Genomic DNA, 15,154 nt, shown 5'->3' on the forward strand with positions numbered 1-15,154 from the left:
TATTAAAGATTATCCTCTGTCGAGCACCTAACTCTCAAAAATAATGCAAGGATGAATAATGCATGAAATTAAAAGTGAGAAAGGATAATAGGAAAAAAACACTTATTGCATTGATAAATATAAAGTATACAATACATCTCTTGGTTTTTTAGGCCTACTAGACCCTAACTAAGGGTTTAGCCTCTCATAATCATAAGGATCTTACACTTGAAAATGGGTTTAGAAACTGATGGAAGAGAAGTGATGAAAAAAGGGAATACAAAATGATGAAAGAGAAGAAAAATTTTCCTAAGGGAGAGTTCTTAGGCTTTAGGTGTGTATTAGAATACTCTGAGACTCAATGTGTCTTTTCTCCTTAGCTTGATTCTCTTTTTATAATTATTGGAGTTGACTTGGGCCTGCCTGCTCGTGCTTAGCGCGGGTGCTTGTATTCGCGTTTAGTGCGTGCTACTCGTTTAGCGCGGGTGCATGTATTCGCGCTTAGCACGCCTTTTCCTTGCTTAACATCAGTGTTGTTTTCGCGCTGAGCGCATCTTGGACTGGACCTTTTTTAACTTTTTATTATTTTCTTCATCTTTTAGCCTTTTAATCCATCATTTTTATATCTATAACTCATAAATAAGAAAAATATCAATTTTTAACAATTAAGCATATATAACTGTTAAATAATATTTTTAAAAATATTTTCATATTATTTTCATGATAAAAAATTCATTGTTTAATTTATCATTTCTCTTTCTAATTAAGTCAATATAGCTAATTTGAAATTAAAAAACTATTCTAATTATACAAGCTAGATTTGTATGCAGTTACGAGGATCTAACAGCTAGATACTTGTCAGTTGTCTGGGCTACTTTATCTTACTTAGTCAATGATGTCCTAGCCATTGGGAGATTTAGTTTTATGGTTTAGTGGGATAAGGCTCTAAATTGCCTAAACTATACGAGAAAATTGGCACGTTTAACCCTATTTTATGAGGTATTATAATATTAGACATGGCTGCATTTTTCTAATATCTTTGTTATGTAATAATACTTTCTTAAAAGACTCTGAAGAGTAATTAAAGTTCAGTCAATTCTAAGAAACATGTGTTGAGATCTCACATTAATTACACATATGATCAATGCAGTTTTCATAAAGTTTAGATAATTCTTTATAAATCAATTTTATAAAATTAAATTAGGTCCTAAGCTTAAATTTCAAAATAATATCAAAGTTTATTTTAGATTTGTGATTGAGTCATGCCTTTATTTGTCAGGACTTTAATTAAGCAGGTCAAACTAGACCTTTAAAAAATATTTAAGATAGATAAATAGTTAATACTCAAGTTTTATCTTTTTAATAAAGTCTAAACTCTGGTCTACCAAAGTCAAGTCTGACTTGCTTTCATCTCTACTAGGAGATAGTGTGACAACACTAAAAAAGGTGTGGTCCTTATTACTATACAACAATGAGATCTTGGTTAATGAAAATGAAAGATTTTTAACTGTTTGTTCTAACCTGGAAACTAATCTTTGCAAAGATGCTTCCAAGAATAATTAGGGGATTCAATCAAAAAATATCAAGAATCCTTAAAAGTAAGATACGCTTGGCTTCAAACTTTGAGAAGATTTAAATGAAGAAAGGTGAATTTGTCACTAATTGCTGTGCAAGGGTAATGGTAATTGCTTAAAATATGCAATTTCATGGTGAGGAAATGGGAGACACGAGCATTATTGAAAGAATATATGTTTACTTACTCCCAGATTTGATCAAGTGGTGTTGTAGAATCTAATTGATGACATTGATGATCTCTCTCTTAGTGAACTTCAAAGCCCTCTATTGGTCTATGAACAACACAAGTGCACTAATGGAGGAGCAAGAAAATCGGGAAATGTAAATATATTTTTTTGGATCCCTTTCTTGCTTGGTGGTTTACTTCTTATATTAGGAAACGAGAAGATGCAAGAGAATATAAGTTTTCTCAATGCGACACTTCTCAAGGGAGAGAAAGTGAGACTGAAATATATGAGACTAGAGTTTATAGCGTGATTAAATAGCTTACTTTAGGGGGTTAATTTTCATCAACTGGAAGTCAATTTTGTTTACATAGCTTTCCAATGTGGCAAAGAACACCTTAAATGAATAAATATAGTTCAATATATGGCATTATCATTTCATTCATGATGTTAAAAATAATAATAAAAATAATCATTTAAGCCTTTTCACTTAAAATCTCTTCTTTCTTTTATATTTTTATTTATTTTAGATAAACACTATTACATATATGATCTTCAGAAATATTTTCTTATCTAACACCTAATAAAAATATTATTAAAATTTTTTAATAATATTTAAAAATACTGTTAAATATGAATAAATGTTATTAATATATTTGTGATATTTTATTAAAAAATATTAGTGTGTATTTGATATTGCTAAAACCAGCGATCAATTCTTTCTTCCGGAAAGAACTCTTGCACGGTTTGAAATGAGAGAAAGAAATGAGGAATAAAGAAGGAGCTGAACGTATGCTTTTATTGATTAATTATTGAGTGATACATCAGGACTGTATATATACAACTCCGGGGATAATAGAATCAAATAACCAGTAGCTACAAAATAGGATCTGAACTACTTAAAATATGAAGTTGTTGTTACAAGAGAATAAGAGATAACAACAATATAAAACAGTTGTAACAATAGCTAACAGATATAGTTACAATCATCCTGCTGATAAATCAATCTATTGCGTGGGCCAGGACACCTATATGCCCCCGCAAGATGGAGGAGGATTCTACAACTCCAATCTTGGATGCGAGAAAGTTGTGTCGTGTGGTAGAGAGAGGTTTGGTGAGCAAGTCTGCAAGTTGGTGACTGAAGGGCACATGGGAAACTTTGAGCTGATTCTTGGCACAAGGTCTCGAACAAAGTGATAGTCAATAGCAAGATGTTTCATCCGTGAGTGAAAGACAGGATTAGCGCATAAATACGTCGGACCAATGTTGTCCGAGAAAATAGTTGATGGTTGTTGAATGGTAATGCCAAGTTCTTGCAGAACCTGTTGTAACCAAAGAAGTTCAGTAGCAGTGGAACCTATGGTGTGATATTCAGCCTCGGTGGAAGAGCGAGCAACTGTGGATTGTTTCTTGCAGGACCATGAGATAGCATTAGGACCAAGATAAACTATGTACGCACCAGTGGATTTTCTATCATCTGTGTCTCCAGCATAACAAAAGGCATTAAGAATGAGACTTTTGGCAGGAATTAGTTGGAGGCCATGTGATATTGTAGACTTGAGATAGCCAAGTACGCGCTTGAGAGCTTGGATGTGGGTGGCAGTAGGAGTCTTCATAAATTGTGGGAGTTTATTGACAACAAAGGCTACATCTGGGCGAGTGATGGATAAGTAATGAAGTGAACCTATGATGCTGTGATAAGAGAGCACGAAGTGGACAGAGGTGTTCAAACAGGCTTGGCATCAATCATAGAAGCTTTCTGTAGTAGTTCACGTATATAATGATGTTGTGTCATGAATATACCAGATTGTGACGGTAATAGTTCAACACCAAGGAGGTGACTTGGGGTTCCCAAGTCTTTGAGGGAGAATTGCTTAGCAATTAAGGGCACATTTAAAAAGTGATAAGAAAACTGGAATTATTACCAGTGAGAAGAAGATCATCCACGTACACCAAAAAATATGCAGCAAACGAACCTTGCTTGTAGATGAAAAGAGATGGATCAGACCTGGAGTTGAAGAATCCATAGGCTACCAAAAATGATTTAAGCTCATTGTACCATGCACACGGAGTCTGTTTGAGACCAGTTTACAAACATGTTGTGGAAAGTTAGGATGAACAAAGCCGGTAGGTTGAGATATGTAGACCTCTTCAGTCAGTGTTCCATGTAAGAAGGCATTGTTCATATCCATTTGGCTAAGGGTCCAGCGATTTGAGATGGCAATGCAGAGCACAAGTTTGATGGTTTGAGGCTTAATGATAGGGCTAAAGGTTTCCTTAAAATCAACATCAGGACTGTATATACAACAGGTTTTAGCTTTGGCAGATGGAACAAACTTAAGACTTGAAGAATAAGCTAAGTACAGATTCATATACTCCAAGATCCAATTATGTCCAAAGCAATTAATTGAAAGGAGACTTTGAAATCGAGAAAGACAAAGAGCAACAACGCTGTCCCTCCAATCCATGCAACTCCTACCACCTCAATGTTTGAGGTACTAGGGCACAAGTCTTTTTTGTGTTAAAGGAAGCAATTGCAAATGCAAATAATAGCCCATATACAGAACCTGGACCAATTGTTCCAAAGCGTTGTTGTGGTTGAATTAAAAACAGGGTCTATCGGGGCATCATTGGTTGCCATAAAACAACGAAACACACTAGGAAGAAAATATAGAGAATTTGGTAGAGGACGCCTACCTATTATTGGATTTGAACCCATCACCAATACAATACCTAAATGATAGATATGAAAGAGGATTTTTGGTAAAATTAATTATTAATAATTTGTAATAAAAGACTCTTACAGATTCATTTTGGAAACTTATCTTATATATTTCCTCACAAAAATTTCATTTTTTAGAAATTTAGTATTAAAAAAAACAAAATGTGTTGTAATATAAGAGAATTTATTTTCTTTCTTTGTTGTTTTTTTAATTATCTTGAACATTTTATAATACTTACTCTAAAATTATTATTTACATGGTAGTAATATTTTTTGTTTTTCTTTTCATTTTCGGATTCCTATCTATGAGGTAATTTAGGAAAATGTGGATTTTGTGTTTTTCTTGCTTGTGCTGAATTTTGAAATATATATATATATTGTGACCCTTGTCTACCAAGTAAAACGTACGTGCTTAATCTGTTTTTAAACTTTTTATGAGACAGAATACACACTGCAATAGAAAGAGAAAGAAAAGCACGCCCCACGAGTGTATGCATTTAAACCTCACATACTGTTTTTACTTTTTAGGGTGTATTTAGAAATAAGTTGAGTTGAAGTAACTTCAATTCATCTTTGGAGTTCCTTTACATTTATATATTAAAATACGGAAAATCTCCATTCAACTAAATTTAAACGGATTTCCAAACATCATCACAAATATTTCATCAATGTTCCAAAGATGAAGTTTGCTTTGGATTTGAAGTACAATGGGGACGCCAAACTTTGAGAATGACTATGACGATGGTACTATTTGGAGTTTAACGCTGAAGTTAACAAATTCATTAGAGTCAAGAAGTGAAATAAATTAAAAATTGTTGAGTTTTGTAGCACTGAACAGGATAATAAGAACAAAACAGGACAAAAATAAATTACATGATAATTTTTTTTATCTTGTACAACGTTTTTGATGAATAATAAACAACAAAAGTAAAATAATTAAAATTTACTAAAAAAACATAATATTGATTATCTTCATCAATGTAATATCCAATATATATTTCTACAAAATTATCTATCTTAACAATTTACTAAGTTGTCCGATACCAAACATTTAACGAAGGCCCATAAAAATGGGCCTATTTTGTTCACTTGCATCGTTTATGTGTGAAGGTTGTTTCGGGCCATTGTGTGTGCAATATGGACATAGTGCAAGTGGGGGATAATTTGAGCTAGCGCAGATGCATTAGGATATGTAGTGAATGCGTGCGTATTAGGTGTATCGAGTGAATGCATTCTTTTTATTGCTATGTTCATTTCTTTTTGGCACTCTCCCCCGAATTCAGTACTACGTAAATTATCTATCACTCACTAATCACTTCTTTAGCAAAGACTGATCGAATTTAATCCACGATTTGAGATTTACTTAAAATTTAATCTCGTGTATTTAGAAAACTCAGAGAGATTTGTAAAGAAGAATGGTTTGTAATTTTTTGACACTACTGGGCACTGGCTCTATCACAAGTTCAATTATCTTAATATCTTAAAACTTGCATATGCATTTCATGTTATCATAAGCTGGCGTTTTGGTTGCCTTATCACAGAATGAAATATTATGCATTTTGTGCTGTTCATACCTTTATGCTAACTTCACGTTTAATATTTAATTGAAATGTTCTTACGACAGTGTAAGAGACTATCACGTTAGTATTTTGCATTAAATATTATATGTTAAGTTAACGAATTAACCAAAATTTCATAATTAAAATAGTAAAGATCAAATTTGCACAAAAAAAAGAGAATCAAATTTCAACAGTAATAGAAAGACCAAAAATCAATTAAGTATACTTTTTATTCTAAAAAAGAGAATTAATCAATATCTTAAAATGCTCAATAAAAGATTTGCTTAATAGTGTAAATATTTTTTTATATCATCATATAATCATAACTTGTTATATAATTTTATTTAATTAATGTTGTAAAAAATTATTTTCATAATGTATTAAAAATTAAATTAACTTTATTGTCTTTTTGCCTAACAAACCGACACTCACCATGTTTGTTTTTTTTTTTTTTTTACGTACTCACCATGCTATTTTTGAATTAGCTAGCAATTTAGCATCAACCGACTTCATGCTTCCATTTATCCATTGACTCGTTTGATGTCTATATATTAGCATTTAGCAGCACTTTTCGTCCATTATCCGGAATTTCCACCTCGTAAAAGTCCTTTTCTGAATTTTGTACTTATACCCTGCACTTTAATTCTTCAACAAAGAATATTAAGCTCCAGAAAAGAATAATAGACCGTTCACTTATATTGCTTTACCCCAAATCAGAAACAAAGAATCCTTTAGCTTTCTAATATTTTAATTTTAACAAACATATGCAGAAAGATCATTTCTTTCCAGAAAAGTGCTAATTAATAGCTATACAGTTTTGGTCTTTACTCCTCTTCTTTCCAGAAAGATTTGTTCAACAAACAATTTTTTAATTTAGCACACGGGTTTTTTCTTTAGTTCTCATTTCTTGTCTAGAGGGAGAATAAGTGGACAAGGCTCTCGCTATTATGGGGTTTGAAGAGAGTCAAATACACATTAATCTTAACTCCTACCTCGAAGACTAAGAGCCTATTTCTGTGACTAGATTCTATCACATCATTAGATCACAAGATAACAACCTTATTTTTATACCACAACAAGGCTCTACGTACATTTATCTTAGAAGCATTATTAGAAAATGATTAAGCATGGTTCCTAGTTCCTACTCTTACTCGGCAATATCTTTTAAGCGCAATACATGTATAACTGTTTATTCGATTTTGTTAACGTTTGCAAACACTTTAATTGACTGAAAGGCACGTATACTTTGGGAGAGTAAAGAAGCCCACGTGTTTGTTGTGTCATGACCCATGAAAACTAGCTTTATCCTCATCATCACACAGTACCATTCGAAGCTAACCTTTTAGTGCTTAATTAATTATGTACAACTTCCCTTGTGTGAATGCCTAGGATTAAATCCCACAACATGGGAATCTCTGGCCTTTAAGTAACCTTTGTTCCAAGCAATTCTGTAACTCTTCCTTTCTCCTTCCCGAATATTCCTTGCACAACATAAAATGTAACCCCAAACATAAAAATCTGCCATATGAATTGTGTATCTCCGAAACTCAAACTGTACCACGGAAAATGGCAGTCACACATGCTGACCTTGAACCAAGGCGAAGAAAAACAGATTTGAGTAGCAAAAGGGGTGCATTCTTTATGGTTTTCACAATCCTATTAGGCCTATTATGCTTCATTCTGTGTCTCAGCAGAAGCCACGCGTTCTAAGGTACTAGTTTAATTAATATGTTCGAAAATTACATATTCATCAGCTACTCCCAAGATATTAAAAAGAAATTAATGAGCATTGTATATAATATGGTGGGGTTGATATGGCAGGTGATGTGGATGAACACAGCTGAACATGGAAAGGGAAGTAAATCTGAATGTGTTTATAGTGGTAGGGGGAAAATGCCATTGCTATGTGCTTCTTGTGCTTTTATTGGACTAGCAATTGCCATTCTGGTGGAGCACACTTATATGTTGATCGCAGTTAGTAATTCATCACCTGCTTTACTTACCTTGGATCCTGATTCTGCTTCTGCCAAATCATTAACATGGCAAGCCGGGTTTTTCTTCGTTACAACTTGGTAAGAACAAAGGCATAAGTTATGATTTTTTTTCTCACCTATTACATAAAATCTAGTTTTTTATTTCAAGAAATTATCTTATAGTCCAGAATCAGTACTACCATATATCTATGTTCTTGAGCAATCTCCACGTGATAGGTAACTAATTTTTATTAACTCTTTCTTATAAATTAAAAAACTTAGTTATGTGGCATGTGAAGATGGATCAAAATCATAGACACGTCATAGTCCTGAACCATCAAATGATTTCTCCTCTCTGTGTTTCATGTTATCAGAGTTTTTCCAGATTAAAATGGAAACATTTCACAAGTGCTAATTCAGTAAAATATATATGTTGTGAAGATTCACCAAAGATATGTATATTCATTTGGCCGGTGGTGGACCAAATTGAATTAAGATCAAAAAATAAATGTGTGTTTGTAACTTATTATTTTCATACACATGATAGCCATTAGCACTGAACAAAAGTGAAAACATGTCGCTTAAACTCGTGCTATGTGTTGTAGGATTTGCTTTGCAGTTGGAGAGATTCTGCTGTTGGCAAGAGTGAGTGTGGAGTCAGGCCATCTGAAGAATTGGTCGAAGCCTAAACCCAGTTGCCTTACTATCAGAGAAGGGTTGTTCTGTGTTGCAGGGGTGTTTGCTTTAACCACGGTTTTCCTAGCTTCTGCTTTATACCTAACGGCTCTACGTGCACTAAGAATATCACAGGAGCAAGAAAATGTTTGAAGGGATGTACTTATGACTTCTGCTTATTAACAGTAATCAGCTGTCCATGGATGACAATTATGTTAATTATGCAGAAAAAGGAAACAAAGAGCTGTTGAAAACAAATCCCTGTGATCATGCCACCAACAATGGAGAGCTGTTGGAGGATTAATTTTCTTTAAGTGCAATCCAAACAGTGTGGGCAGTGTCTAAGCCAACAATGAATCCAAGTGCTTCCTGAGAGAGTGTTCCAATTATCCATCCTGAAAGAAGACAATCTGCCTTGAGCCAAGCAATGAATTTGTCAGATAATTTTGGAACAAAATTTTCTGTGTTTGTTGTGTCATTGGAATTTGGTGGGGTGTATTGAGTGGGGGCTGAATCATCATTTGTAAGGTGACCAACCAAGTCTTGACTTTATGCTAATGTTATGGCTTGTTCACGCCATAGTGGGTAGTAGAGAGTGATGAAATTGCCATATTGAGAGAGAAGGAAGTCATGTTGCAACAAGGTGTTCGCAAAGGCTCTGGATACCAAAGAAGAAAATCGATGAATTGTATAACTTTATATTCGAAACGTGAACACATTATTTGAGTATAAGAGAGACATAGGAGAAATATATAACATAGTGTACAAAGATTCTGCATAGAGGAATTAATTGTATATTAAGAGATTCTAAATATAGACTAAGTTCCCTAAATATGTTTAACAATTGAATAGAGTTTTATCTAATAAAGATGACATATTCATATATAAATATATGTAACAATTTCAAAAACGAACATGGATCAAAATATCTTTTCATAATCTGTTGCATTCAGTTCTCTTCAAATTAAAAATGGAAGAATGTCCCAGGAAAAATGGGTAGGACGAAAAATAACAATCAGATTAGAAGTTAACTGTGTTGTTTGGGCATTTCATTCACCTTCCTCAACAACCCAATGTAGGAGATTAATATGTTTGGTTTGGTGTTCGCCAACCGCAAGTTCGGGTTTGGGACATGATTTTATGTTTCAAATCTTGCTTGATGATTTCTTTTTCTTTGAATCAAGTTTGGCTAATGGATATGGATTAAATAATCACGTTCACACAGTTTATTCACTTATCAAGTCATTAAAAAATGACTTGTAAAATATGATACAATAATGTGTTTTTAAATTTTTCTTCAAAACTAATCAATAAAAAAATTTAAAATACAATTTGTTTATCTTTCACTCTATTAGAGCGTCTCCAATGCTTCTATTTGAATTCTTAAATGGACCTGACATTACACATCGTTCACTCTTACTTTTCCTAATACAAAAACCTCAAAAGCACATATTCTCTCCAATATAATACCTCTATTTTGGATTCTTATTTGAGTCTCATAACAAAAACTCACTTAACATTGTTATTTTTTTAAGCAAAAAATTAACATGGCCCAAAAATCAAATTTGAACACCAATCTAAGTAGATAAACTCATTTGGGAAACAATATCGCCATATTCGTGATAGGGCTTTGGAACCAGTACTTGTGTCCTCAACTATTGTGCAAATACTTCCATGCGTGTGGCCTGAAAGTCATGTTAACAGTAAATTTCTATTAGTTGGTTGCGTAAATTGTATGAAACTGACGTTGCACACAAAATGTACTCTTCAAAATATATTATATATTTTACAAGATAAAAAATTAATAATAAATATAATAAAATATTAAATAATTAATATAATTATAAAAATTAAGTTAGACAAAATGATTGATTTTTATAATTTTTTAGAAATATACTAGTATACTGGTAGTTAACAAATCAAAGCATTTTTTGTTTTTAATGATTGATTTTCTAATTAGTGTCGCCACGAACGAAATCGATATTAAAAAATGTAGTACCAATTTTATTCCATAATTTAGTGACATGCAAATCAGAAATAAATAATTAAATGGTTGAATGAAATGACCGTTGAAAGTTTAAAAGTTTAAAACATAGGGTTGCATAGTGTGATTTAGCATTTGCTTGGATCCATAACCCGCGTCGAGCGAGTGCCAAGGTTGAGATCCAAACCAAACATTACATAAAGTTAACCATCCAATCCAAACTCAGCTCCTCCTAGGGTTTTTTCAATTCCAAATCTTCCTTCCCTCTGCAACCAAACGATGTCGCTCAGGCCAAATGCCAGAACCGAGGTTCGCCGCAACCGTTACAAGGTCGCCGTTGACGCCGACGAGGGCCGCCGGAGAAGAGAGGACAACATGGTCTAGATCCGCAAGAGCAAGCGCGAAGAGAGTTTGCTCAAGAAGCGTCGCGAAGGCCTCCAAGCTCACCAACAGCTTCCCGCTCCTCTTCAGAACTCCACTGTCGACAAAAATGTACATTCTCGCTTCCTCTTCTTCTTATTCTTATTCCATTCTCTGTTTTCATTGTTTTGGTGCGACTTAGGGTTCGATCGCATGGTTTGCTAGGGTTTTGGATGTTAGTTCCTGTGATGGTAGTTAGTTTTAGGAACGTTTTTGACGGTTATTCGTGTCTGTTGTTGCAGTTAGAGAGTCTTCCTGCAATGGTTGCTGGAGTTTGGTCGAATGATAATAGTCTTCAACTTGAAGCCACCACGCAATTTCGCAAGCTGCTTTCGATTGGTAACTGATTTCTGAATAATCAATAACGTGATTCAAATTCTAATTGCTATTTTCTGAATCCCCTATGTTGCTTGGATTCTGTGTGTTGATGAGGTTATTGATTTTTTTTTATTATTCTATAGAACGGAGCCCTCCGATTGAGGAAGTTATTCAAGCTGGTGTTGTTCCACGTTTTGTTGAGTTTCTTGTTAGAGAGGATTTCCCTCAACTTCAGGTTTGAATTCCTTTTTGCTTTGCATCTTATTTGTTTTTCCTTGTGGTAGATATTCATTAGTTATTTATGTCACTTGCTTTTGTTTGTTTAGTTTGAGGCTGCGTGGGCTCTCACAAACATTGCATCTGGGACTTCTGAGAACACTAAGGTGGTAATTGATCACGGGGCAGTTCCTATATTTGTCAAGCTACTCAGTTCACCCAGTGATGATGTTCGGGAGCAGGTATGTTATGTTTGAATGCAGCTGCAGCTGTACAACTTTTTAATTTTACTGAACTGAAAATTAATTCTCTGAAATTCCAGGCAGTGTGGGCTTTGGGAAATGTTGCTGGTGACTCCCCTAGGTGTAGAGATCTGGTGCTCAGCCATGGTGCTCTCGTCCCACTGTTGGCCCAGTTGAATGAGCATGCAAAACTTTCAATGCTGAGAAATGCCACATGGACATTATCTAACTTTTGCAGGGGTAAGCCACAGCCTCCGTTTGAGCAGGTAATATCATTTCATCTCTTAAATTGGTTCACTAAACTTTTGAGACTGTCTTTTGGCATATTCTTATTGCTAATATTTTTAATTGACAGGTGAGACCAGCACTTCCTGCACTCGAGCGTTTGGTTTTTTCCAATGATGAAGAAGTTTTGACAGATGCTTGCTGGGCATTATCATATCTCTCTGATGGCACAAATGACAAAATCCAAGCAGTTATTGAAGCAGGTGTATGTCCCAGATTGATGCAGCTTCTCATGTGAGTATTAGTTCTACTATACCTATTGAAATAGATTCTGTTGTTTTAATTGTTAACTGTCTTAACTTTGTATGAATGCTTTTCAGGCACCCATCTCCCTCGGTGCTGATTCCTGCTCTTCGTACAGTGGGAAATATTGTGACTGGAGATGACATGCAGACTCAGGTAATAACTTGTCAACAGTTCTTGACACTATTGGAAGGAACAGAAGCAGTTTTCAATCTTCATTTTTTTCCCAGTTGTTTCACATATTTACCTATTCAACTCAAGTTTGTTGAGAAGTTAGTATAGTAGTCCTTGCCTCTACAAAAGGGATTCATATTGTCTGCTTCATTGTGTTTTCTTTTGCTCTATCCTTCTGTTTTGTGCATATGCATCATTATTCTAAGAATCTCCTAATTCTGATAGACTTTTTTTTTGTTCCATTAGTGTATTATCAATCATGGTGCACTTCCTTGCCTTTTGAACCTGTTGACAAATAATCATAAAAAAAGCATCAAGAAAGAAGCTTGTTGGACCATATCAAACATTACTGCTGGAAATAAAGAACAGATACAGGTAAACCAGCAAATCCCAATTGTCACTGTTTTTATTATAGGGTTTTTTCTGGTAATTTTGTTGTCTTGAATCTGCATACATGTTAAATTGAATTGATTCATTGAGAACATTTGATTGTGGCTTGTTATTGTAGATTTTCTTATGCTTGTATCATTATGGACAATAAATAGTTAAGGTGAAGATAGGTGGAATCATAACCAAGATTTAGTTAGTCCTTTGATATGCCAACAGGAGAGACTGATCTATTGATTTAGTGTCCCCCCTCTGCCCCAAGGAAAAAAGTGGAGTCTATTAAATATAATGCTGTCTGACATTAAGCTTTGTTTTTGACCTATTGGAAGCAAGGCTTTGTGTGTGTGTGTGTGTGTGTGTTCATGTTATCAGAATCGCAAGAATTGTGATTTGATATTTTGATGTGATTCTCAGTTTCAGTGATACGGATAAGTAGTTGAGTCATTTTGGGTTCTCAATGGCCTAAATGGTTCCTGAATTGGGATAAATTTATGCATCACATGGTTCAGTTCATGACTGGGTAGCTCATGTAATTGGGTCAATATTGTGCATGACCTGGTTCTGAAATAATCTTATTCTTTCTTTTTTAAAAGAATTGTGGCAAAAGGGAGAGGGAAATAATCAACCTAAAGCTTCTAATATGACCCACATGAATTAATTTAGAAAGAAACCCCAGTTCTCTTTTCTCTATTCTCTGTCTCTCCCCACACTGTACAGTGCTTCTGCATCCTATTTTATTTTAATTCATTATTGGAGGTCCTGCGGGTCAGTGGTCCCCTGCCTCTATTTGGGTATTTTTATACTTGTCTCTCCTCTTTGATTTTGCTGTCTTTATGCTCTTGATATGCTCCATACTTTTTTTACCTATTGATATTTTGATGTTTTTTCATGTTAAAATGGTCTCGGATTTAAGTTTATAGTTATTGATCATGATCATGAATAGTGAATTTGTGCTTTTGTGTATGACTTTGTTAGCTATATATGAGTCTTAATTATTGGTCATGATGAATCTTACTATTCACAAGTAAAAAAATAAGCCTTTTCGATTCATGAATTGACAACCTTATTCATATTATTGCAAAGTGTAAGATTTTTTCTTTTTGTTGGAAAAACTTATGCATTCTATATATGTAGACTGTTATTGAAGCTGGTCTGGTTGCACCCCTTGTCAATCTTCTTCAAAGTGCCGAGTTTGACATTAAAAAAGAAGCTTCTTGGGCAATCTCAAATGCTACATCTGGTGGAACTCATGACCAGATCAAGTATGTGATTTCCTCTGATTGGTTGTTCTTTATAATGCACACTTTTTATGAATTTGCGGTATTCACTTATCTTATGGTGATTCAAGGTATTTGGTGAGTCAGGGTTGCGTAAAGCCTCTTTGTGATCTGCTTGTTTGCCCGGACCCAAGAATTGTCACTGTCTGTTTAGAAGGCCTAGAGAATATTCTGAAGGTTGGAGAAGCTGAGAAGAGCCTAGGTAACACTGGAGATGTTAATGTGTACGCACAAATGATAGATGAAGCTGAGGGATTGGAGAAGATTGAAAACCTACAGAGTCATGACAACAATGAAATATATGAAAAGGTTGTTAAAATTCTTGAAACATATTGGTTGGAAGAAGAAGATGAGACACTACCTTCAGGAAATGGTGCTCAACCTGGTTTCAATTTCGGAAACAATGAGCTTCCCGTCCCATCTGGTGGATTCAACTTCAGCTGAAGACCTTTTCCTGAGAAGGTGAATTCTTCACGTCTTTTAGGTCATAAATCATATAATCATGCTTCTGGCTCATCTTGTATAAAAAGCCCCAGCATTATTTCTAAATCATTTGGTTTGTATAATTGTAGGGACTTGTTGGACGAAGTAGGGGTTTGTGCCGGGTGGGCGTGTGTGTTGGGATAAACGTCTGGAGAGTCAACCATTGCACCTTGTGTCTGCTTACAGTCTGGCATAGGGTCCTTCGTGTTAATGAGGTGCCTGGGAGGGTCAGTTTACGCTTCCAAATCCAAGAAGGGACTGGTGGATTTAACAGCAGCATAATGACCTTTTCAGCTGTGTTTGGTTGTACTAAAAATATATAATGCTGGTGGAAGGTTGCAGTGGCGATGGTTTTTCTTTAATGCGGCTTTTAGTGCTGTTTTTTATTGATTTGGGTCAGTGTTTGATTTGGGTAAATATATCATTTCCAAACCAATTTTATGGTCTATTCCAAATTCCAATCGAAGGATTAGTTCTA

The 15,154-nt window shown here is 34.6% G+C and overlaps 1 protein-coding gene and 1 pseudogene across 1 annotated transcript; both read left to right on the forward strand.

Moving 5' to 3' along the window:
* Positions 1 to 7,565: 7,565 nt before the first annotated feature.
* Positions 7,566 to 9,425, forward strand: LOC100796075 (uncharacterized; annotated as a pseudogene).
* A 1,326-nt stretch (positions 9,426 to 10,751) lies between these two features.
* On the forward strand, positions 10,752 to 15,154 carry LOC100813320 (importin subunit alpha-1). Its single transcript, XM_014778216.2, has 11 exons — positions 10,752 to 11,123; positions 11,294 to 11,390; positions 11,513 to 11,604; positions 11,696 to 11,827; positions 11,908 to 12,093; positions 12,183 to 12,346; positions 12,433 to 12,511; positions 12,776 to 12,904; positions 14,051 to 14,178; positions 14,265 to 14,655; positions 14,766 to 15,154. The coding sequence occupies exons 2-10, from the start codon at positions 11,312 to 11,314 to the stop codon at positions 14,635 to 14,637; spliced, it is 1,362 nt and encodes a 453-aa protein (XP_014633702.1). The 5' UTR covers positions 10,752 to 11,123; positions 11,294 to 11,311; the 3' UTR covers positions 14,638 to 14,655; positions 14,766 to 15,154.

This window comes from Glycine max, chromosome 7, assembly GCF_000004515.6.
Source record: "Glycine max cultivar Williams 82 chromosome 7, Glycine_max_v4.0, whole genome shotgun sequence".
Lineage (NCBI taxonomy): Eukaryota > Viridiplantae > Streptophyta > Magnoliopsida > Fabales > Fabaceae > Glycine > Glycine max.

Coding starts and splice junctions, on each gene's coding strand:
- LOC100813320 (XM_014778216.2), top strand. CDS start 11,312: ATGGTTGCTGGAGTTTGGTCGAATGATAATAGTCTTCAACTTGAAGCC. Junction 11,828..11,907: donor GTGATGATGTTCGGGAGCAG/GTATGTTATGTT, acceptor CTGAAATTCCAG/GCAGTGTGGGCTTTGGGAAA. Junction 12,905..14,050: donor GAAATAAAGAACAGATACAG/GTAAACCAGCAA, acceptor CTATATATGTAG/ACTGTTATTGAAGCTGGTCT.